Source organism: Rana temporaria, chromosome 6 (assembly GCF_905171775.1).
Source record: "Rana temporaria chromosome 6, aRanTem1.1, whole genome shotgun sequence".
NCBI classification, from domain to species: Eukaryota; Metazoa; Chordata; class Amphibia; order Anura; family Ranidae; genus Rana; species Rana temporaria.
Genome location: NC_053494.1, coordinates 205,096,028 through 205,120,715, shown reverse-complemented (window position 1 = coordinate 205,120,715; position 24,688 = coordinate 205,096,028). Strand labels below are relative to the sequence as shown.

Here is a 24,688-nt window from a genome sequence, read left to right as displayed (position 1 = left end):
TGTATAAACATATGGTAGACTATTCAGAATTGGGTCTCATCAGTCTGAAAAGAAGAGTTAACCCCTACACCTCCTGTCTGTGACCCTGATGGAGAAATGTTCCAATGGGGACACCTAGACTGGTGTCAGGGCCTTTCCCTTAGTTTGGAATGATTTTACTTAACTTTTTGCTGTGTCTCTAGAGCAGGAAATGAGGGAAAATCTTCTCAATAAAGAAAAATTTCCCCAAACTATCCAAAACCCCCAAAAAAGGTTTAGCCCTACTTTCTCAAATGTTGCTTTATGGAAAAGATATACAGTGGGGGGAAATAATTATTTGATCCCTGGCAGATTTTGTAAGTTTGCTCACTTAGGCCCCTTTCACATTGGGGCGTTTTTCATGCAGTACAGCGCTAAAAATAGCGCTGCTATACCGCATGAAAAATCATGCCCTGTAGTGTTCAATGTGAAAGCCCGAAGGCTTTCCCATTGAAGCGGTGCGCTAGCAGGAGCGCTCCAAAAGTCCTGCTAGCCGCATCTTTACCGCGGTATAGGAGCGGTGTGTTCACCGCTCCTATACCGCGCCTTCCCATTGAAATCAATGGGAAAGCGCGGTAAAACCTCACCGCTAGCGCCCGAATATCGCGGTAAACACGACGGTATAAATAGCGCGGCTATACCGTCACCGCGGCTCCACGCTGCAATGTGAAAGCAGCCTACAAAGAAATGAAGGGTCTATAATTTTTATCATAGGTTTATTTTAGATGACAGAGACAAAATATCAACCAAAAAGAAAAAAACAAATGATACAAATATATAAATATATTATTATAAATTAATTAATTAATTAATGTTATAAATTAAGTTGTAGTTCAGTGAGTACAATAAGTATTTGATCCCCAAGCAAAACATGACTTGGTACTTGGTGGAGAAACCCTTGTTGGGCGCAGATGTCAGACGTTTCTTGTAGTTGGGTACCAGGTTTGCACACATCTCAGAAGGGATTTTGGTCTTCTTTCTTTACAAACCTTCTAAAAATCCTTAAGGTTTCTTGGCTGTCGTTTGGCAACTCAAAGTTTAAGCTCCCTCCATACATTTCTTATAGGATTAAGGTCTGGAGACTGGCTAGACCACTCCATGACCTTAATGTGCTTCTTTTTGAGCCACTGCTTTGTTGTCTTGGCGGTAGGTTTTGGGTCATTGTCATGCTGGAAGACCCATCCATGACCCATCTTCAGTGTTCTGGAGGGAAGAAGGCTCTTATACAAGATCTTACAATACATGGCCCCGTCCATTGGCCCCTCAATGCAACAAAGTCGGCCTGTACCTTTAGCAGAGAAACAGCCCCAAAGCATCATGTTTCCACCTCCGTGCTTCACTGTAGGGATGGTGTTCTCAGGGTCATAGTCAGCATTTTTCTTCCTTCAAACACAGCGAGTCGAGTTAATGCCAAAGAGCACAATTTTGGTCTCGTCTGACCACAGCACTTTCTCCACCTTCTCTGAATCCGATGTTCATTGGCAAACTTCAGACAGGCCTGTATATGTGCCTTCTTAACCACTTCCCGACCGCCGCATGTATATGTACGTCCACAGAATGGCACGTACAGGCAAATGGGCGTACAGGTACCTCCTTGCCTTTCCGCGGGTCAGGGGTCCGATCGGGACCCCCCCCCCGCTACATGCGGCGGTCGGATTCCCGCGGGGAGCGATCCGGGACGACGGCGTGGCTATTCGTTTATAGCCGCTCCGTCGCGATCGCTCCCCGGAGCTGAAGAACGGGGAGAGCTGTATGTAAACATGGCTTCCCCGTGCTTCACTGTGGCGGCTGCATCGTTTGAGTCATAGGGAGACTCGATCGATGACGTCAGTCCTACAGCCACACCCCCCTACAGTTGTAAACACACACTAGGTGAAGCCTAACTCCTACAGCGCCCCCTGTGGTTAACTCCCAAACTGCAATTTAAATGCATTTTTTGCTGTGAAAATGCCAATGGTCCCAAAAATGTGTCAAAATTGTCCGAAGTGTCCGCCATAATGTCGCAGTCACAAAAAAAATCGCTGATCGCCGCCAATAGTAGTAAAAAAAAAAGAATGAATAAAAATGCAATAAAACTATCCCCTAGTTTGTAAACGCTATAAATTTTGCGCAGACCAACCGATAAACGCTTATTGCGATTTTTTTTACCAAAAATAGGTAGAAGAATACGTATCGGCCTAAACTGAGGAAAAAAAAAATTGTAATATATGTTTTTGGGGGATATTTATTACAGCAAAAAGTATTGCATTTTTTTCAAAATTGTCGCTCTATTTTTGTTTATAGCGCAAAAAATGAGTTGATCAAATACCACCAAAAGAAAGCTCTATTTGTGGGGAAAAAAGGACGCCAATTTTGTTTGGGAGCCACGTCGCAGGAGTGCGCAATTGTCTGTTAAAGCGACGCAGTGCCGAATTGTAAAAACGCCTTTAGCAGCATATTGGTCCGGGGCTTAAGTGGTTAAAGCGGAGGTCTGCCAAAAAATTATTTTTATTTTTTTTTAAGTCAGAAGCAACAAATACTACAGCTGCTGACTTTTAATATATGGAAATTCACCTGTCCAGCGAGCCCACGATGTCGGCACCCGAGGCTGACCCGTACCTCGGTCCTCAGATGCTGCCGCCGCCATCTTCGGTAGGGGAATCAGGAAATGAAGCCTTGCAGCTTCACTTCTCGGTTCCCTACTGCGCATGCTCGAGTCGTGCTGCGCAATCGAAAATGGTCCCTCAGGTCCCTCCTGTCTCCGCGGGGGTCTATGCCCAGAAGTGGGTGCAAATTCCTGTATTATACAGGTATCTTCACCCCCCTCCCCCCTGAAAGGTGCCAAATGTGACACCGGAGGGGGGGACGGTTCCGAAAAGTGGAAGTTCCATTTTTGTGTGAACCTCCGCTTTAACCTCCCTAGCGGTATGATTATTTCAGAAAAAAGGTGCTGAAAGCGGTACCATTATTTGCAAGGAAATTTGGCGTTTTATACTGTAGGTCTGTAATTCTTAGGAATAACTCACTTAAATCTGACCAAACAAGAGTCTAGTAGGCATCCCGGGTATGAATTTTTTTTAAAAACAAAATTATAAATTATAATATAATAAATAATTATAACAAATAATAATATAATTATAATAAAAATTATTCAATAATGTAATCAACTCAAAATCACTGAAATTTGCTCAGTTGCAGAATTGTCGCTGTCATTACTTTTATTTTTTTATGACGAATTTCCCCACAAATCGCTATCGCACAATTCTGCAAGTGATTATAATTTATTATCGCTGTTTTCTAGCTGCTCTAAAACCACTTTTGACATAAAGGGACACTTTTTGGTTGCTATGGACAATCTACAGTTTCCAGGCAGAAAGAACAGTTTTTATTATATAAAAGTACATGTAGTACACTGGGCAGACCACTAGGGACAAGGGGGGGTGTGTATTTTTTACATACAGTACTGTAATCTATAAGATTACAGTATATTGTATGTAAGGTGTTTGTTTACCTTTTTGAATTTGGCGCTGATCTCCGCTCCCGTGCGCCATAACTTCGCAGGGAACGGAGATCGGCGGCACACAGAGGCACTGTGTAAATTGGATTTGCCTTTCGAAAAATAACCCCCAATGTTTTCCAATAGTTTGTGACTACTGTATAAAGTAATTTAAGCCTCTGCCAATTCTGTGTTTTAGGATCAGTCTTCCTATCCAGTCATATTCTGCACTGAGCTTCAGAGGTAAGTGTAACAAACTAATACAATTATTATTAGTGTAAATGTCATGAACAATAAAGAAAAAAAAAAGCACAGAGTACTAAAGCGATATTAAACCCAAAACCAAAAATGTAATATATTGCAGCTTGTCAATCATTATGCCGCGTACACACCATCACTTTATGTGATGAAAAAAAACGACATTTTCTGTGAAGTAAAAAACGACGTTTTTGAAACTTCAATTTTCAAAGACGAAGTTGCCTACACACCATCGTTTTTCTCACAATGTTCTAGCAAAGCGAGGTTACATTCCACCACGTTTTTCCATTGAAGCTCGCTTCATAAGTAGCTTCTGGGCATGCGTGGGTGAAAAAACGTCGTTTTAAACAACGTTTTTTGCTACACACGGTCAATTTCTGTGAAGTAAAAGTTGACGTTTTTGGTCGTTTTTTATGCCGCGTACACACGGTCGTTTTATGTGATGAAAAAAAATGACGTTTTTAAAAACGTCACTTTAATTGACCGTGTGTGGGGGAAAACGTCGTTTTATGTCTTCTAAAAAACGACCAAAAAAAATTGAAGCATGCTTCAATTTTATGTGTCGTTTTTCAAAACGTCAACTTTTACTTCACAGAAATTGACCGTGTGTAGCAAAAAACGTCGTTTAAAACGACGTTTTTTCAGCCGCGCATGCCCAGAAGCTACTTATGAAGCGAGCTTCAATGGAAAAACGTGGTGGAACGTAACCTCGCTTTGCTAGAACATTGTGAGAAAACGATGGTGTGTAGGCAACTTCGTCTTTGAAAATTGAAGTTTCAAAAACGTCGTTTTTTACTTCACAGAAAATGTCGTTTTTTTTCATCACATAAAGTGATGGTGTGTATGCGGCATTAGAAGACCTAAAACGACGTTTTCCCCCACACACGATCAATTAAAGTGACGTTTTTAAAAACGTAATTTTTTTTCATCACATAAAGTGATGGTGTGTACACGGCAACGGTGGCTGCATTCGTTTTCTTTTCTTCGGCTTTTTCCTTCTGTTTTCACCTGGTGATCCAGGAAGTAACACACCTCCTATGTATCTCCTTTCTGGCTACATACCAGAAAAAATTGCAAAATAGCAACACCATTTCCTTTACGAAAGTTGTATAAAACTGGGTGGCCAACAAGAGTTGTAAATCTTTCTTTTGACCTTTTTTTTGTTTCTTATTCATCACTATTAATAAAGATTGATTGTGAGTGCAATTATTATTTCGTACTAACACCATATTTCATGTGTGTTCTTCCAGAGACCAGCCCAGAGCAGAGATCATCATCTGAAGTTCACACCAAAAAAACAGTCATGATCAAAACTATTGAGACCCGGGACGGAGAGGTGAGACAAACCAAAATGAAATGATCATAATTCTCCCAACTCTAAACTGTGCTTGTTACCCTGTTTCCCCAAAAATAAGACCTACCCTGAAAATAAGACCTAGCGTTTTTTCCCAGGAGGGCTGCAATATAAGCCCTTCCCCCCGAAAATAAGCCCTAGTTAAAAATACTAAATCCTAAAATCCACTCTATTACAGTATTATATAATGTACAATATGTGTGTTTCTGTAATATAAATGTGGGGAAGAGAGCTCCGGCGGGTCACAGAGCTGAAGAACGGGGAGAGGTAAGTGTAAACCAGGGATCCTCAAACTACGGCCCTCCAGCTGTTGTAGAACTACACATCCCATGAGGCATTGTAACACACTGACATTCACAGACATGACTAGGCATGATGGGAATTGTAGTTCCTGAACAACTGGAGGGCCGTAGTTTGAAGACCCATGGTGTAAACAAACCTTTCCCCGTTCTTCCTAGTGTGACTGCCACTGATCGTCTGTTCCCTGTCATAGAGAACGACGATCAGTGACGTCACACGCCAAGCCACGCCCCCCACACAGTAGTAATCACTCCCTAGGAGACAGTTAACCCCTTCAGCGCCCCCTACAGGTTAACCCCTTCACTGCCAGTGTCATTTTCACAGTAATCAGTGCATTTTTATAGCACTGAACGCTGTAAAAATTAGAATGGCCCCAGAATAGTGTCAAAAGTGTCCAATGTGTCCGCCATAATGTCGCAGTCAGGAAAAATCGCTGATCGCCGCCATTACTAGTAAAAACAATTATTAATAAAAATGCCATAAAACTATCCCCTATTTTGTAGACGCTATAACTTTTGCGCAAACCAATCAATAAACGCTTATTGCGATTTTTTTTACCAAAAATATGTAGAAAATTACGTATTGGTCTAAACTGAGGGAAAAAAATTGTTTTTATATATTTTTTAGGGAGATTTATTATAGCAAAAAGTAAAAAATATTTTAAAAAATCGAAATGCTCGCAATTTTTTTGTTTATAGCGCAAAAATTTAAAAATGCAGAGGTGATCAAATACCACCAAAAGAAATCTCTATTTGTGGGGAAAAAAAGGACGTCAATTTTGTTTGGGAGCCGCATCGCACGACCGCGCAATTGTCAGTTAAAGCGACGCAGTGCCGAATCGCAAAACGTGGCCCGGTCTTTATCCAGCCAAATGGTCCAGGGCTGAAGTGGTTAATGTAGCTGAGATATCTCAATTATATTCATATCCTTTCTGTGGAGATCTTCACCTGCCCAGGGCGCCGAAAGCGCGACATGTTAGGTGTCTATTTACTCGTAACATCGTCTTCTATACTTTACCAAAAAGTTGCATTATATTTTGTGCTTTTTTTTGCATTAAAAGTGCATTTTAAAAAAAATAATAATAATTGTGTTTAAAAAAATCACTGCGCAAATATCGTGTGACATAAAATATTATAATATAGTCACTGGGGAGTGAAGACAAGGGGCCAGATCCACATACCTCGGCGCATATATAAGTCCGGCGTAGCGTATCTCAGATACACTACGCCGCCGTAACTTACAGCGTATTTTCCGTATCCACAAAGAATTTGCGCCGTAAGTTACGGCGGCGTAGTGTAACTGTGTCGCCGTAAGGGCGCGCAATTCAAATGGATAAGATGTGGGCGTGTTTTATGGTAATTCATCTTGACCCCACGTAAATGACGTTTTTTTTAACGGCGCATGCGCCGTCCGTGGGGGAATCCCAGTGCGCATGCTCGAAATCACGTCGCAAATAGTCAATGCTTTCCACGTGAACGTAATTTACGCAAAGCCCTATTCGCAAACATTTTACGCAAACGACGTAAACGATGGAAAATTCGACGCTGGCCCGACGTCCATACTTAACATTGCGTACGCCTCATAGAGCAGGGGTAACGTTACGCCTTACGTAAACTACATAAGAAAATGCGCCGGGCGGACGTACGTTTGTGGATCGCCGTATCTAGCTCATTTGCATACTCTACACGGATCAAGCCCCCATTCAGCCGTATCTTGTTTTGTGGATACAAAACAAAGATACGACGGGGCATCGTAGAAATTACGCGGCGTATCAATAGATACGCCGGCGTAATTTCTTTGTGGATCTGGGCCATGGTGATTATATGGAAAGTGAGAAGATATTTAGGTGAACTTGTTGAATCGTCCTGTAAAGTTTACTTTAAGATTCTCCCACATATTAATCAGTAGCAATGAACACATGGCCTGGGCAGCTGCCCATGACAGAAAAGATCCGGGTTTCCTTTTCTTCTCGGCTGTAACTCTTCAAAACTGCGGCTGGAAACTTGGCGGCGCACTACAAATAAATGACGTAAAAGGCCACATGCTTAGCATTCAATTCCTGCTGCTAACTAACCTAGAAAGGAATGAATGAGCCCAGTAATGCCCGGTATGTGTTTCTTCTACACAGGGCTGTATTTAGACATCATGCTGCCCTGGGCACACACCTATATGATTATGCTCTTTTATACCAGCTTCGCCCTTCATGCTGAGTAATTATATTAGCAAAGACTAATGCTAGATGTTCTATTGGAGGAAGCTTGGCACCTGATTTATATTCATAGCTCATTTTTATCTGTACAGACCAAAAGAAAAAAAAAAAAGAGAAAAGAATGACGCTTTAACCACTTCTGCCCCGGAAGTTAAGGCACAAAAAAACGACTAACTTTGCGACGAGAAACTAGACTAGCGGCGACGTAGTGAACGCGAAAAACCGACGGGAATCGCCGTAACTCCTAATTTGCATACCCGACGCTGGTTTACGACGCAAACTCCCCCCAGCGCCGGTCGCGGTATTGCATCCTAAGATCCGACAGTGTAAAACAATTACACCTGTCGGATCTTATGGATATCTATGCGTAACTGAGTCTATGAATCAGTCGCATAGATAGAAACACAGATACGCCGTCGTATCAGGAGAAACGCCGTCGTATCTGCTCTGTGAATCTGGCCCTAAGTTTGTAAGTTGGAGGAGGGAGGGAGGACATAAAGGAAAGTTGAATTTCAGCTGAAAGGTCCACTTTAAGTTTCTTTAACTGTGATATGAGTCAGTCCAGGAGAGTTGAGTCATTCACAGCAGATCAATTTCATATCTTCATCAAGCTTTTTATAGTGACTGCTGAACACACAGTGCGAAACGCATGGCACACATGAAGAAGACACGACAACGCCCACTGAGGTAGAGGGGATCTAGTAGCAGCTGTTGCATGAGAGTTTCTAAAAGTATAAATGCAACAGCTGCATACTAGTAAAAGATGGACGGGTACAACAGGGGAAACGTAACTGGATGCTTGTTCAAATAATTCTGAAAGTCTCCAGGACATGCGTTGGATGACATGTCAGCAGGGGCGGACTGACAACTCATGGGGCCCCAGGGCAATAGGAGATTATGGGGCCCTCAGGCAATAGGAGATTATGGGGCCCTCAGGCAATAGGAGATTTTGGGGCCCCCAGGCAATAGATTTTGGGGCCACACAATATACACACAAATAGCCAGATTCAGGTAGCTTTACGCCGGCGTATCAGTAGATACGCCGACGTAACTCTGAATCTACGCCGTCCTAAATTTAAGCGTATTCTGGAAACCGTCGTAACTTAGGGTGCAATATTTAGACTGGCCGCTAGGTGGCGCTTCCATTGAGTTCAGCGTAGAATATGTAAATGACTAGATTCAGAAACGTACGTGCGCCCGGCGCATTTTTTTTACGCCGTTTGCGTACGGCTTTTTCCGGCGTAAAGTTAGTCGAACAAATAGCTGGCCTAGTCAATGGGGTGGATTCAAGTAGATTTGCGCCCTCTTACGGAGGCGCAGCGTACCGTTTTTACGCTACGCCTCCGTAAATTACGTGCGCTACGCTTCATTCACGAAGCAGTAGCTCTGTAATTTGCGTGTGCGCTCCGGAAAACTGCCCGGCGTAAGCGCGCGTAATTTAAATGATCCCGTAGGGGGCGTGGATCATTTAAATTAGGCGCGTTCCCGCTCCGAACGTAGTGCACATGCTCCGTCGGGAAACTTTCGCAAGGACGTCATTTTCTTCAACGTGAACGTAAATGGCGTCCAGCGCCATTCACGATTCACTTACGCAAACAACGTAATTTTTAAAAATCGCGACGCGGGAACGACGGGTATACGTAGCATTGGTTGCCCCTGCTAATAGCATGGGCAGCCTTACGCAGAAACCGACGAACGCAAACGACGTAAAATGCGTACGCAGGGTGCGCGTACGGTAGTGAATCGGCGTGAGTATGCAATTTGCATACTCTACGCTGACCACTACGGGAACGCCACCTAGCGGCCTGCGTAAGAATGCAGCCTACGATATGACGGCATAAGAGCCTTATGCCAGTCATATCTTAGGCTTCAGCCGGCGTATCGAGCTTCCTGAATCAGGAGCAGTCGATACGCCGGCGCAACTATCTATGGATACGCAGACGCAATTGCTTACTGTATCCACCCCAATGTTAAGTATGGCCGTCGTTGAAATTTTTACGTAATTTGCGTAAGTCATCCGTGAATGGGGCTGGACGTAATTTACGTTCACGTCGAAACCAATACGTCCTTGCGGCGTACTTTGGAGCAATGCACACTGGGATATGTACACGGACGGCGCATGCGCCGTTCGTAAAAAACGTCAATCACGTCGGGTCACCAACCATTTACATAAAACACGCCCCCTCATCCTCATTTGAATTAGGCGCGCTTACGCCGGCCCCATTTACGCTACGCCGCCGTAACTTAGGAGGCAAGTGCTTTGTGAATACAGCACTTGCCTCTCTGACTTACGGCGGCGTAGCGTAAATATGATACGCTACGCCGCCTGAAAGATGCGCCGCCGTACCTGAATCTGGCTAACAGTATACATACACACAGTACACACACACTGAAAAGGTACTGGAGAGGCGGGGCAGCTATAATCTTGGGATTTTTAGACCAAAGGGATGTCAGTAAGGGACATTTCAGGGACAGATGTAAAAAAAACACAGATTTTTACATACTGTCCCTGGTTTTACTGAGGCTAGCAACCCTGATAGGGCCTCCTAGTGGCATGGGGCCCTCGGGCAGTGCCCAAGTGCCCCTGCATGTCAGCATATAAAGGTCTACTACATACACTGTACTGTATAGCCAGAAGCTTGTGGCTATCCTATTCCAAAATCACTGACATTCATTGACCCCCTTTCTGGCTATAACAGCCTCCACTCTTCTAGAAAAACTTTCCACAAGGATTTGGAAAGGGCCTGTAGGAATTTGGGCGCCTTCAACCAAAAGAACATTTGTGCAGTCAGGTACTGATGGTCGATGAGAAGACCTTGCTTCCCGGGGCGTTGTAAGGTGTAAAAAAGACCAACCCGAAATCCAAGCCCGGTGGCGGCGGCGCGTGCGGGGAGAATTGACTGCTTGGCGGGGGGTTAGGCTCACTCGTTGGTTGCTGCCTGGCTCCACCAGTGCCCATCCATGCTGACCACTTAACTGACCTACCAGACCCCTACACTGACCCCCTGAAGGGAGAGAGAGCCATGATGGGAGAGCCGCTCTGCTGCCCGGCCATATACACAGAGCGAGCGAGGATCTCCCAGTGCCCAGCACGGCCGTAGTGTCATTCCCGCCTCCTCCTGGACACGGCGGCGCCTATTATGGACGTCACACGTCCCGCGTTCTCGGCATTGGACCAGTGGGATGTCCATCATAGGATCCGGGTCCCGGAGGCGGGACTATTTGTACGTCAGTAATGTCACTAGACCGCGCTCCATAAGCGGGAGACTGTTCCCCGTTGCCCGACTGGCCGACTCACAATTAGACAGTGAGTAGTACGGAGTAGGAGTCGGGCACATTGTGTGGACACACAGGGGTGACTGAGGTAGGGGGGAAATGTCTGATAAAGGGGTGGGGGGGATGTCTGGTGAAGGTGTCCACTGGCACAAGGGTGGGGAGGGTGATCACTTAAAATGACACAGGAGGATCAGAGTGGGGAAATCATGGACAAATAAGACATCCCCTGAAAATAAAACCTAGCCCAGAGGCGATTCAGTTCGCATGCGTTGCGCTATACAAGTCATTCATTCATTCATCTTTGGGAGCAAAAATTAATATAAGACACTGTCTTATTTTCGGGGGAAACAGGCTAGCTCTATACAATAGGTCCAAAGTGGCTTTCATTTGTTTATCACATTCTTCATTGAAATGTTTTTGTGGATGGAAATGATGGACCTTGTGAAAGAGACATGTTCTTGGTCCACCATTTCCATGGAAGTTGATCAAGGCCACCTCATAACACCTTCACATACTTGTCATTGTCCCAGGAGATCTAAGCACCCCCACACTTCTCTGGAACACTGGTAAGTTGTGTCTTGACCCTTTTACTTGGTCCCATCACTCTTTCACTGCCTTTCACTGCCATTTTAATGCTGAGTTTTGCAACAATTCCCATGTCTGGCTGCTTCTACTCGGCCATTTTCACAGAAAAGTTCAAATAATGATTTGTAGGACCCAAATGCACGCCAATTGGTGAAGGCTAGTAGAAAGTTGGCCTATGCATTTGTATGCTAATGAATCTGATTGGATGTTATGTGCCAGGCGCTGTCCTGATTCCTACAACAGAGCCCCACAATGCACCACTGCTGCTTATTGTTTGCACACTGTGTTCGTGGTTTGTTCACCTCCGCCTTCCCCCTGCAACATAAGCACAGATTCCTAAATTTGTCCCTACTACTAACTATTGCCATGTCCCGTTCATTGGCTTCACCGATGTATAATGTGTAAGGCCTCGTTCACACGTCCAAGAATATTGTCAAGAAAAACTGTCGTTTTCCCTGACGAGATTCCTGGCAAGAAACTCTTGCCGCCGGAGTGTACTGACTGTCATTTCAAAAGAACCGCGGTTCTCTTGAAAGGAAAGAACGTGGTGACGTCATCGTGTATGACGAGCATGCGCTCGTCACATTCTATGCTGTCGACGCCATCTTGCTTCAACCTACGTATGCCGTGGAAGCTTCTGCTCATGCGTCAAAGTCATTTCGAGCATACGCGGGTTTCCACGGCGACAGGAAAGTATACACACTCTTGGGTTTCTCGACGAGAAAAAAAGAGAGCAGTTTTTTTTTTTTCCTCGTCGAGATTCTGGCCAGATTTCCTGACGAGAAACCTGAAAGCCTCGCACACACGAACGGTAATCTCTGCAAGAATCGGTTTTCTTGCTGTTTTTTTTTTTTTTCGAGAAACGGTGGTGTGTACGAGGCCTAATAAGAAAGTTCTTGCAATTCTTCCTGGGAAATATATGCAAATTAGAGGTCCAGAAGGCCATTTTCCTACTAAATCTAAATGTACACTGGGTAATAGGGATGAGCTTCGACTCGAACATCGTATGTTCGATCGTTCGTCGAAATACGAACAAAACGGGTCATTCCCGCCAAATTCGGGTGACGCGCCACGGCCCATAATTCACTGCGGCATTGCGCACCCGCATGCTTGGCCAATCACAGCACCGTCAGTACAGAGAGCCGTAATTGGCCAAAGCCAGGGTGGCTTTGGCCAATTATGGCTCAGGGTTTTAGTACACGCCCCACACTATAAAAGGCCGCCAGCAGGGCAGCCTCCTGTAGTGTGTTGCGGCGCTGGTTATAGATCAGTCAGAGAGAGAGAGAGAGAGTGTCTTTTTTTTCTAGCTAGATAGAGCAGGCAGGCTAGTCAGTTAAATTTACAGTGTGTAGAGGATATATATACATCCCAGGTGTTGTACATATATTTATACACTGTGTAGTTTAGCTAGATCAGTTCTTCCTAATTTGTCAGGCAGTTGATTGTGCTAGCTGCAGTGTTCTCACGTGTTGTATTGCCCGTGTGCTCTTTAGTTTGCACCTAAAGCTACTTGGTGTGTACTTCACTTGTGCTCTATAGTTTGCGCCTAAACTACTTGGTGTGTACTGCACTTGTGCTCTGTAGTTTGCACCTAAACTACTTGGTGTATACTGCACTTGTGCTCTGTAGTTTGCACCTAAAGATTCAAGAGCAGTGATTTTAATGATGCTTAAATAAAAAAAAAAAAAAAAAATTCCTTTAAATATTGTACCTGCTGGGTGTCTATAGTATGCCTGTGAAAACGTCTTTGAGAACCCGGGTCTTGCCCGAGGGAACATGTATCAATGGAAAAAAAGTTTTAAAAACAGTTGGTCCTGAAGTGGATACCAATGATACCAATGATGAAAAAAACAACCGTTTTTAAAACTTTTTTTCCATTGATACATGCTCCCTGGGGCAAGATCCGGGTTCTCAAAGACGTTTTACGACAATAACTTGCATATTAGGCTTTAAAATTAGCACTTTTGAATTCGAACGTTCGAGTCCCATAGACGTCAATGGGGTACTAAATGTTCGCGCGAACGTTCGGTCCGTTCGAAGGTTCTGGTGCGAACCGAGAACAGGGGGGGGGGGGGGGGGGACGTTCGGTTCATCCCTACTGGGTAACAATCCATACTCCTGTTTTAAATAAAATGACCACATTATCCTCTGCATGCCTGCTGAGATATTTATTTAGACTCGTGGGGGTTGATTTACTAAAGGCAAATAGACTGTGCAAGTGCAATTGCTACAGAGCTTAGTAAATGAGAAGAAGGTTTACTTTGCAAAGAATACCCAATCAGAGGCAAGGAAAATAAAAAAATAAAATGTTTTTTTGCTTGCACATGATTGGATAATGGAAGAGCTCCCCCTCATTTTCGAAGCTCTGGAGCAACCGCACTCGTAGAGCGCAACAGCATTTTTACAAAGTGAACAGTATTTCCCTTTAGTAAATCAACCCTATAGTGGTACTGGCTGCTGATAAATAAAGGGCCAGGGTAGGGATAAGTTAAATAATATGGGCTAGATTCACAAAGACTTACGACGGCGTATCACTAGATACGCCGTCGTAAGTCCGAATCCGCTCCGTCGTATCTTTAAGCATATTCTCAAACTGAGATACGCTTAAATCTTGCTAAGATACGACCGGCGTAAGTCTCCTACGCCATCGTATCTTAGCTGCATATTTACGCTGGCCGCTAGGGGCGTGTACGTCGATTTACGCAGAGAATATGCAAATGATCAAGATACGCTTTTTCACGAACGTACGCACGCACGCCCGTCGCATGTAAGATACGCCGTTTACGTAAGGCATTTTCAGGCATAAAGATAAACCACCAAAAAGATGGCGCAGCCAATGTTAAGTATGGACGTCGGATCAGCGTAGAATATTCCACGTTTTATGTCGTTTGCGTAAGTCGTCCGTGAATGGGGCTGGGCATAAGTTACGTTCACGTCGAAAGCATTGAGTATTTGCGACATGATACTGAGCATGCACGCACATGCGCCGTACGATCGGCGCTTCATTTACATGTATGGTAATGAATCGTGAATTCATTACCATACAACACGCCCCCTACCTGCCTATTTTGAATTAGGTGGGGTTACGCCGGGCCATTTGCGCTACGCCAACGTAACTTAGGAGGCAAGTGCTTTGTGAATACAGTACTTGCCTCACTATCTTACGTCGGCGTAGTGCAAAGGGGATTCACTACACCGACCTAAAGAAGCGCCGCCGTACCTGAATCTAGCCCTATATCTGCATTCCCTATGCTCTGCAGCTCTAAAGGCTCGTTTACACTTGTGTTAGTCCTGTGGAGAAAGATGCACAGTAGATTGCTTTTTTTAGGGCACTAAAAAGAGCCGGCAACTCGGAAAGGTACAACCCAAATAATGAAGAAGTGGTAAAAATTCCAGGAACAAAGGTATTGAGACTATGTTGGCCTTAGTCATAACTTGGTTTTATGACTAAGGCCTGCATAGGTTGAAACACGTCAATACGTTTGTTCCTGGAATTTTTCACCCTTCTTCATATTTTGAATAAAGGAAAATGGATTGTACGTTTAGTTGACGACTCTTTTGATTACTTTATATGTAAACGGCCTGCAGAGTATAGGAGTGGGGCAGCGACATGGGATTTCATCTTATCTAACAAGGAATACAGGGTGTTAGCGCTGTCAGTTTTGCTATAACTTTTTAGAGGGTGTTTAAAAGGCGGCAAGAAGAAGTTTATAATATATCATTAAATTGATTTTTTAAATGCCAGCAGGGTAAGTACCTGAATGTGACCTGGTATCAGGTTCTTGCAGCCCCTGTACAGCAGAGCTGGAGGGTAAGAGGAAGAAGCAGTACAAGGAGTCAATCAGGAGAGAGCAGAGTGACAGAGAAATGAGCTCATCGCTGTGCTGCTTCTCCTCTCACTGTCCAGTCACAGGCTGGGGACCCGTCCAGGATAATCTGGGCTCAGAGAAAGTGGGTTAAGTGATGCTGGCCAACAGACTGAGGACATCTAGTGGCAGATAATACTGTGGGAAAAATCTCTGGATTGAAGGTGAATAAAGCAGCATAAGCTTGTTTTAATATCTGATCTTTTATTGGTCTATTCATTTTTTATCTTGTTGTCTTGGCTGGCGTTCTGCTTTAAACACGTGAAGTCTAATCTTGAGAATAAAATATAAATTGGGGGGCACTAAACATACCAGGAATGGGCTGGAAATAAGATCTTATGATTCCAGGGAACTCCCATGGTAAGCTGACTTGCCTTTTTTTTTTTCGCCCGCAGGTTGTTAGTGAGGCTTCCCAACAGCATCAAGAGGTCCTGTGAGCGGGCAAATGAAGACATACGCAGCACAGGAGCACCCATTGACCACAGTGCACGCCCTGAGCGCAACCCTGCCGGACAAAATGCCACCTCATGCTGTCCCCTCACCACTCAACTTCTGCACCTGTCACCGCCACTCCCCAAAATAAGGACTGACAGGGGGGGCCGACTCATGTTAGAGTGCCCCCCTTTTTTTGGAGAAAACTAATGCCAAGTACCCTCTTGGAGGTTTCCCATCACTACAGGAAAGAATGCAATGAAACCAGAAATAAATTAAACAACACTTTCACAAACCATTGCATTCCTAGTAATTTCAAAGGGAGCAAAGAGGCTGTATACCCTTGTCCTCATTTCATTACAGACCACACTGTAGTCTAGATGGCCGCTATGCAATGTCCCGCTATGTAATGTCCCTCTATGTAATGTCCCTCTATGCAATGTCCCGCTATGTAATGTCCCTCTATGTAATGTCCCTCTTTGTAATGTCCCGCTATGTAATGTCCCGCTATGCAATGTCCCGCTATGCAATGTCCCGCTATGCAATGTCCCGCTATGTAATGTCCCTCTATACAATGTCCCGCTATGTAATGTCCCGCTATGTAATGTCCCGCTATGCAATGTCCCGCTATGTAATGTCCCGCTATGCAATGTCCCTCTATGCAATGTCCCGCTATGTAATGTCCCTCTATGTAATGTCCCGTTATGTACTGTCCCGCTATGCAATGTCCCGCTATACAATGTCCCTCTATGTAATGTCCCTCTATGTAATGTCCCTCTATGCAATGTCCCGCTATGTAATGTCCCTCTATGTAATGTCCCGTTATGTACTGTCCCGCTATGCAATGTCCCGCTATGCAATGTCCCGCTATGTAATGTCCCGCTATGTAATGTCCCGCTATGTAATGTCCCGCTATGCAATGTCCCGCTATGTAATGTCCCGCTATGTAATGTCCCGCTATGTAATGTCCCGCTATGCAATGTCCCGCTATGCAATGTCCCGCTTTGCAATGTCCCGCTATGTAATGTCCCGCTATGTAATGTCCCGCTATGCTATATCCCACTATCCAATGTCCCGCTATACTATGTCCCGATATGCTATGTCCCGCTATGTAATGTCCCGCTATGCAATGTCCCTCTATGTTATGTCCCGCTATGTAATGTCCCGCTATGTAATGTCCCGCTATACTATGTCCCGCTATGTAATGTCCCGCTATGCAATGTCCCGTTACGCAATGTCCCGCTATGTAATGTCCCGCTATGGTATATCCCACTATGCAATGTCCCGCTATACTATGTCCCGCTATACTATGTCCCACTATGCTATGTCCTGCTATGCAATGTCCCGCTATGCAATTTTCCGCTACCTAATGTCCCGCTATGCTATATCCCACTATGTAATGTCCCGCTATGTAATGTCCCGCTATGCTACAGTATATCCCGCTATGTAATGTCCCGCTATGCTATATCCCGCTATGTAATGTCCCGCTATGTAATGTCCCGCTATGCTATATCCCGCTATGCTACAGTATATCCCGCTATGTAATGTCCCGCTATGCTATATCCCGCTATGTAATGTCCCGCTATGCTATATCCCGCTATGCTACAGTATATCCCGCTATGTAATGTCCCGCTATGCTATATCCCGCTATGTAATGTCCCGCTATGTAATGTCCCGCTATGCTATATCCCGCTATGCTACAGTATATCCCGCTATGTAATGTCCCGCTATGCTATATCCCGCTATGTAATGTCCCGCTATGCTATATCCCGCTATGTAATGTCCCGCTATGCTATATCCCGCTATGCAATGTCCCGCTATGCAATTAGAGCAATCACAATTTTTTTCAATATGGAAGCTTTTCTTTACTGTCAGTTTCCATTGGAAATCTCTTCAATATTTCATAGATTGTGGGTGGAGGGAACCAGGGTTTGAATAATGGACATGACCTTAGTGGGGTGACCTACCCTACACCTGGTTAGCAATGGCAGTCACAGATCCGCTGCAAGCTGGATTTCCTGGTTCCCCTCTGATTTGCACTCTCCATATATTCCTCTACAGCAGTGCTCCCCAACCTTAGTGAGACCAGGACTGGGTTAGTTCTTCCAAATCCCTCCATGCCCTCCATGTTCAGTTACAAAAAAAAGTGTTTTACCCATACAATAAAAGTATGGAAATGCAAAACATGTACGTAAAATGTATTAAAAAGGGAGAATAGAGCCAACATATCGTAAGTCAAGTACAGGATGTTCATATTCAATGTGTCAATGATTACCAGGGGGTCATCATCCCCAAAATACTGGATGGATGACCCCCCTGGTATACATACACAGAAGATAAGCAGTATAAAAAATATAATTTTGTCACAAAAAAATCACAATAATCATAAAAAAATGTAAAAGTCCTAAATAGTCAACACATTTCACGGACGCTTCTTCAGGACTATAATTTTAACATAGACATTCATAAAATAGAAGCATCCATCTATAATATAATGCATGCGTATTTTTATATTGGGGTGCCTTCACCTTTTTTTTTTTATAAAATACTAGTTGCCTGGCTCTCACGTTAATGCCCAGGCTTCAATACGTTTAGATGATAAATCCTGCATGGTCTGGGCCATTGAAAAGGCTGTGGTGGGTCATTCAAGCAACTAGCATTTTTCGACAGAGAGCTTGGCAGTGGCAGTCTCCTTGTTTATCTGATGACAGATTTCCTTTAACCTGTGGCCCGGATTCAGAGAGCAATTGGGCCTGCGTAACCATAGTTATTGCTTACTTGCGCCGGCGTAACGAATGCTCCTGATTCAGGAACCTCGTTACGCCGACTGCAGCCTAAGATATGCATGGCATAAGGCTCTTATGCCCGCATATCTTAGGCTGCATTCTTGCGATGGCCGCTAGGTGGCGTTCCCGTTGTGCTCAGCGTATAGTATGCAAATTGCATACTAACGCCGATTCACAACGTTACGCGAGCCCTGCGTACGCAGTTTACGTCGTTTGCGTACGGCGGTTTTCGCGTAAGGCTTGCCCCTGCTATTAGCATGGGCAGCCAATGTTACGTATACCCGTCGTTCCCGCGTCGCGAAATTTGAACTTTACGTAGTTTGCGTAAGTGAATCGTGAATGGCGCTGGACGCCATTCACGTTCACTTTGAAGCAAATGACGTCCTTGCGAGAAAGTTTCCCGACGGAGCATGCGCTCTACGGTCGGCGCGGGAATGCGCCTAATTTAAATGATTCCCGCCCCCTACGGGATCATTTAAATTGCGCGCGCTTACGCCGGGCATTTTGCCGGAGCGCCCACGCAATTTACGGAGCTACTGCTCCGTGAATCGCGGGTAGCGCAGAAAATTTGCAGGGGGCGCAGGGCAAAAACGTTGCCCTGCGCCTCCGTAAAAAATGCGCAAATGTACCTGAATCTACCCCTGTGTGTTTTTTTTTTAAATAAGATATTTATATTGCAGGTTAAGTGGACCTGTCACGCAGCTATAACAAGATTTATTTAAAGGGCACATTCTCAAATCCATAGCTGTTTGTACATTAGATTCTTACGACTGAAATGGTGCTACTGCATAGTTATTAAAAGATTTCCAGGAGCCCTTTGCTGCTGAGATGGGATGACCTTATGCCTGAGGAGGAGCACATAACACTATATATACCCAACATTACTGTACAAGTCTATGCAATAGAAACAATTATACCGCCATCTAGTGGAAAACTACACTTACAGCAGGTAAAACGAAATTGTCAAAAGTATTGGGACACCTGCCTTTACGCGCACATGAACTTTAATGGCATCCCAGTCTTAGTCCGCAGGGTTCAATATTGAGTTGGCCCCGCCCTTTGCAGCTATAACAGCTTCAACTCTTCTGGGAAGGCTGTCCACAGGGTTTAGGAGTGTGTCTATGGGAATGTTTGACGTGAGGTCAGGTACTGATGTTGTTACGAGGCCAACTTTCCCTTATGTCCTTCCTCCCTCCTCCACCTTACAAACTCAATGAATATGGTAAAAGTTTCTTCTGGGAAGGCTGTCTACAAGGTTTAGGAGGGTGTCTATGGGAATGTTTGACCATTTTTCCAGAAGCGCATTTGTGAGGTCAGACGAGAAGGCCTGGCTTGCAGTATCCACTCAAATTCATCCCAAAGGTGTCTATCAGGTTGGGGTCAGGACTCTGTGCAAGCCAGCCAAGTTCCTCCACCCCAAACTCGCTCATCCACGTCTTTCTTAAAGCGGAGGTTCACCGTTAGAGAGCACATTTTCCCCTTAGATTCCTGCTCGTTTTGTCTAGGGGAATCGGCTATTGGTTTTAAAATATGTGCAGTACTTACCCGTTTACCAGATGCATCCTCTACGTCGCTTCCGGGTATGGGCTGCGGCACGGGGCGTTCCTTCTTGATTGACAGTCTTCCGAGAGGCTTCCGACGGTCGCATCCTTCGCGTCACGATTTTCCGAAAGAAGCCGAACGTCGGTGCGCAGGCGCAGTATAGAGCCGCACCGACGTTCGGCTTCTTTCGGCTACGAGTGACGCGATGGATGCGACCGTCGGAAGCCTCTCGGAAGGCTGTCAATCAAGAAGGAACGCCCGCTCCCGAAGACCCATACCCGGAAGCGACGGAAGAAGATACATCTCGAAAACGGGTAAGTACGGCTCATATTTTAAAACAAATAGCCGATTCCCCTAGACAAAACGAGCAGGAATCTAAGGGGAAAAGGGCAACAATTAAATAAATGGGTGAACTCCTGCTTTAATTTCTTCCTTGCATTTCTATAGCCAAACTGACATAAGGCTAAACCCCAATAGGCACCCCTGTAGTCTGTAGTGTACCCATACAACATCAGATATGGATAATTAGTAATACTGAGGTATGTGATCTGCTGATAACGAGTGTTAATATGTAACGAGAACCTGCGTGTGAAAAGCAGAGATGTTATTCAGTATGGTGAATATATGTAAAAGGACAATGAATGTGGTTTGGATGGCTGAATAAGTACATTTCCCAGAATGCTTTGCAGGAGTTCACCTTCTTTAAATTGATTTGATTGTTTTGGAGGGAGGAGTTTCGGTGGAAAAAAAAAGTGTCACTGCATGAAGTTTCGTCACCAATAAATCATACATGAGTACATTTTCATTGCCTGTATGTATTTGGTACTGACGTGTCACCTATAACATTTACATTACCCCAACCCAGACATTCCCAACCTTTTTATCTCTAAGGCTGCATTCACACCTTTGCGTAGGCGTTTTTCGACGTATTTGCGGCGACAAAAAATAGGCGTTTTGTCCCGCGATTTGCGGCGACAAAATTTAACCGCGTTTTTTTTTCACAGTAATTGTGGGCTATGCCGAACGCCGAAGCCGCCCAATACGCGCGTCGAAAAAGGGTCCGGGACTTGTTTGAATGTCGTCGTTCGGCGTTCTATCGGCGTATGGCGTTCTGCGTTAGGAGATGTGAACAGTCTCCATAGAGAACAATGCAATTTCGACCCTCCGGCGTATTGTAGCGTCGCGCTTCAGGCGTACAAACGCCTAGGTGTGAATGGAGCCTAAGGCCTCGTACACACGACCGAGTTTCTCGGCAAAAACCAACAAGAAACTTGCTGGGAGATATTTTTGTTGCCGAGGAAACCGGTCGTGTGTACATTTTCATCGAGGAAACTGTTGAGAAACCTCGACGAGCCAAAAAGAAAGCATGTTCTCTATTTCCTTGACGGGAATGGAGAAAATTGGCTTGTTGAGTTTCTCGACGGCTTCACAAGGAACTCGACGAGCAGAAAGATGTGTTTTGCCCGTCGAGTTTCTCGGTCGTGTGTGTACGAGGCCTTAGGGAACCCTTGAAATAATCTTGGGGACCCCCTTCTACATCCAATTCATTGGGGGCCAGTGGTAAAAAATATCCATTGTGTTGGTCGTCAGTGGGAAGAATGCAACCCTCAGAGGTAGCTAAAAGGATCGTTGATGTCATGGCGCTGACTCTGCCAAGTTGTGTTGGCCTTGGAACTATGCCGGCACCACCAAATGAGAGGTCAATCAGCCACAGCTCAAGGAACCCCAAGGCTGGAACAAGGGGTGGGCAGGACAACTGCCCTGGGCACGAGGGACAACTGCCCTGGGCACGAGGGACAACTGCCCTGGGCACGAGGGACAACTGCCCTGGGCACTGTGGTATCATGTGAGGTTGGGGGGCACCACAAAGAGATTGGGGGGAGGGGATCTGTGTTGGGATAAAAAAATTGGGTCGTAGGGGGTAAGAATGGTTCTAGGAGAGGTTATTTGGGGGGATTTGTGTTGGAAGGGGGGGGGCAGGATTTGTGCTAGGAGGGGGGATTTGTGCTAGGTGTTATTTGGAGAGAGAGGGGAAGGGATTTGTGCTATTGGGGGTGGATTTTATTTATGCTTGGGGGGGACTTGGAGTGGGGGGGGGATTTGTGCTCGGAGAGGACATTACAGGGGTAGAGGATTTGTCCCGATGGGGGGGGGGGGTATTTGTGTTCGGAGAGGACCTTTCAGGGGTAGAGGATTTGTGCCAATGGGGGGAGGATTTGTGCTATTTTGGGGGAGATTTTATTTCTGCTTGGGGGGATTTGGAATGGGGGGGGGAATTTATGCTCGGAGAGGACATTTCAGGGGTAGAGGATTTGTGCAAGGGGGTGGGGGGGGGGATTTGTGCTATTAGGAATGATTGGGGGGGCATATGTGCTAGAAGGGAACTTGGGGAGGGGGATTTGTGCTAGAATGGAAAATTGTGGGGGGGGGGGGGGTTCTGCCTGTGGGGAGGGGGATTTTTGTTAGGGGAGGACATTTCATGGGTAGAAGATTTGTGCTAGGATGCTACAAGGGGGCATTTTGTAGAGGGGGGGGGGGCGGGGGTTGTGCTGGGGGCATATGGGAAGAGAGAGGATTTGAACTGGAGAGGTTGGGGGCGAAGGGGGTCAAAGATTTGGGTTGGAAAGGAGGGAGTTTCAGTAGGGGGATAGATTAATACTGGGGGAGGGGGGATTTATGCTTAGGGGGTAAGCATGCAGATTAATGCTTGAATTTTTTGGGGGGGGCGGGGGTTGTGCTGGGGGCATATCAGAAAAGAGAATATTCGAGCTGGAGAGGATGGGGGGGGAGGGGTCAAAGGTTTGGTTGGAAAGGAAGGAGTTTCAGTAGGGGATGGATTAGTACTGGGGAGGGGGGTTTTTACTTGGGGGTAAGCATGCAAATAATGCTTGATTTTTTTTTGGGGGGGGGGGGAGATTTTTGATGGCACATGCTCATAAATCTTTGGGGGGGGGGGGCAATTTGACATGTCTGCCCTGGGCTCTAGATGACTTGGCACTGGGGAACCCTTAGCAGCCCCTAGAGGAACTTTAGGGTTCTACAGAACTCTGGTTGAAAATGTCTGTTCTAGAGGGTTAAAGTGGGGTACACACTATAGGAAAATTGGAAGAAATGTTCCCAGGAAAGTATACACAATGAAATACATCCATCTTCTCAATGCAGCGAATACTGATATGAAAGAGAACTGCCCCCCCCCCCTTTTATTGGTCACTGGATCTTGGCAGGCAACAAGATGAACCACGTGGAGGATCTCACTACACTTGGAAAGGCAAACAAGGCAGATTTTGCTCTGCATGGTTTGGTTTATCACTGCCCAGTCCCAGTTCAGAGGGATTTTATCATACTACAACCATACCTCCCAACATTTTGGAGATGGGAATGAGGGACACCTACCAGCAAACGTATATAGGCATGGGACACGCCTCCTGCCACACCCCCTTAAAGGAGAATTAACCCCAAAAAAAGGTTAATTACCGTATATACTCGAGTATAAGCCAAGTTTTTCAGCACATTTTTTTGTGCTGAAAATGCCCCCCTCGGCTTATACTCGAGTCACCTTTTTGCGCCTGATTTTCCGGATTTGGGAACCCGGTACCGGCACACATGTAGCCCCACTCTTCCTCTACAAGTGTGCAACGTTTGTTGTCCGGGGAGCACAAATTTTTCAAACCCGGGCACTCCTTCCATAGACTCCCATGTTAAACGGTAATTTCTGTGGTGACTTTGGGGACCTGGTACCGGCCGGTCGTAGGTCCCCTGGACCCACAACTTGGCACACATGTAGCCCCCTTTTTTTTTTAAAGTGTATTTTTGTGTGTGTACTCGAGAGAGGAGCCGGACTGCAGGAGTTGGGAGTAGGTAGGCATCCCCCAGAGGCAATCTGCCACCTTTATCCATGCCCCGGGTGGCAATGGCGGGTGCATGAGGGGGTCCTCCCACACAGCCCGCCCTACCTGCTCCGCTTTGAAGCCCAACGGGGCAGAGGGACTAGCCCCATTTCTACGGCTACCCGGGCACCCCTTCCATAGACTCCCTTGTTAAACGTCAGACTAGTTATGGACACAGTGAGGCATGGCCACCGTGAGGCATGGACACAGTGAGGCATGGACACAGTGAGGCATGGCCACCGTGAGGCATGGACACAGTGAGGCATGGACACAGTGAGGCATGGACACAGTGAGGCATGGGCACAGTGAGGCATGGGCACAGTGAGGCATGGGCACAGTGAGGCATGGACACAGTGAGGCATGGACACAGTGAGGCATGGGCACAGTGAGGCATGGACACCCTCGGCTTATACTCGAGTCAATACATTTTCCCAGTTTTTTGTGGTAAAATTAGGTGCCTCGGCTTATATTCAGGTCGGTATATACTCGAGTATATACGGTAAATCCACAAGGACTTTTTTTTCCACCACTCCTATTTCTTTATATTGGCTTTTAAAATGTACAAATGCAGCAATTTAGAAATCAGATGAAAGGTTTAGCTCTGGGAAACACTTTTTGAAAGATAAAAAGTGCATTTTATATACAACTATATAGATCAGACCAAAATGAGGGACAAATGAGGAGGAAAGAGGGACATTGC

The 24,688-nt window shown here is 45.5% G+C and overlaps 1 protein-coding gene across 2 annotated transcripts in view; it reads left to right on the top strand.

Annotated features, from left to right (window-relative positions):
- DES (desmin) overlaps positions 1 to 16,068 on the top strand; it is a 45,522-nt gene extending 29,454 nt beyond the window's left edge. The window contains exons 7-10 of one of the 2 annotated variants that reach the window (XM_040358131.1): positions 3,693 to 3,736; positions 5,002 to 5,087; positions 11,421 to 11,456; positions 15,737 to 16,068. In XM_040358131.1, coding sequence (XP_040214065.1) covers positions 3,693 to 3,736; positions 5,002 to 5,087; positions 11,421 to 11,429 — 139 coding nt within the window. In that variant the 3' untranslated portion in view covers positions 11,430 to 11,456; positions 15,737 to 16,068. The remainder of the gene's footprint in view (positions 1 to 3,692; positions 3,737 to 5,001; positions 5,088 to 11,420; positions 11,457 to 15,736) is intronic. The other variant, XM_040358130.1, reaches the window with a different exon arrangement.
- The last annotated feature ends 8,620 nt before the right edge of the window (positions 16,069 to 24,688 follow it).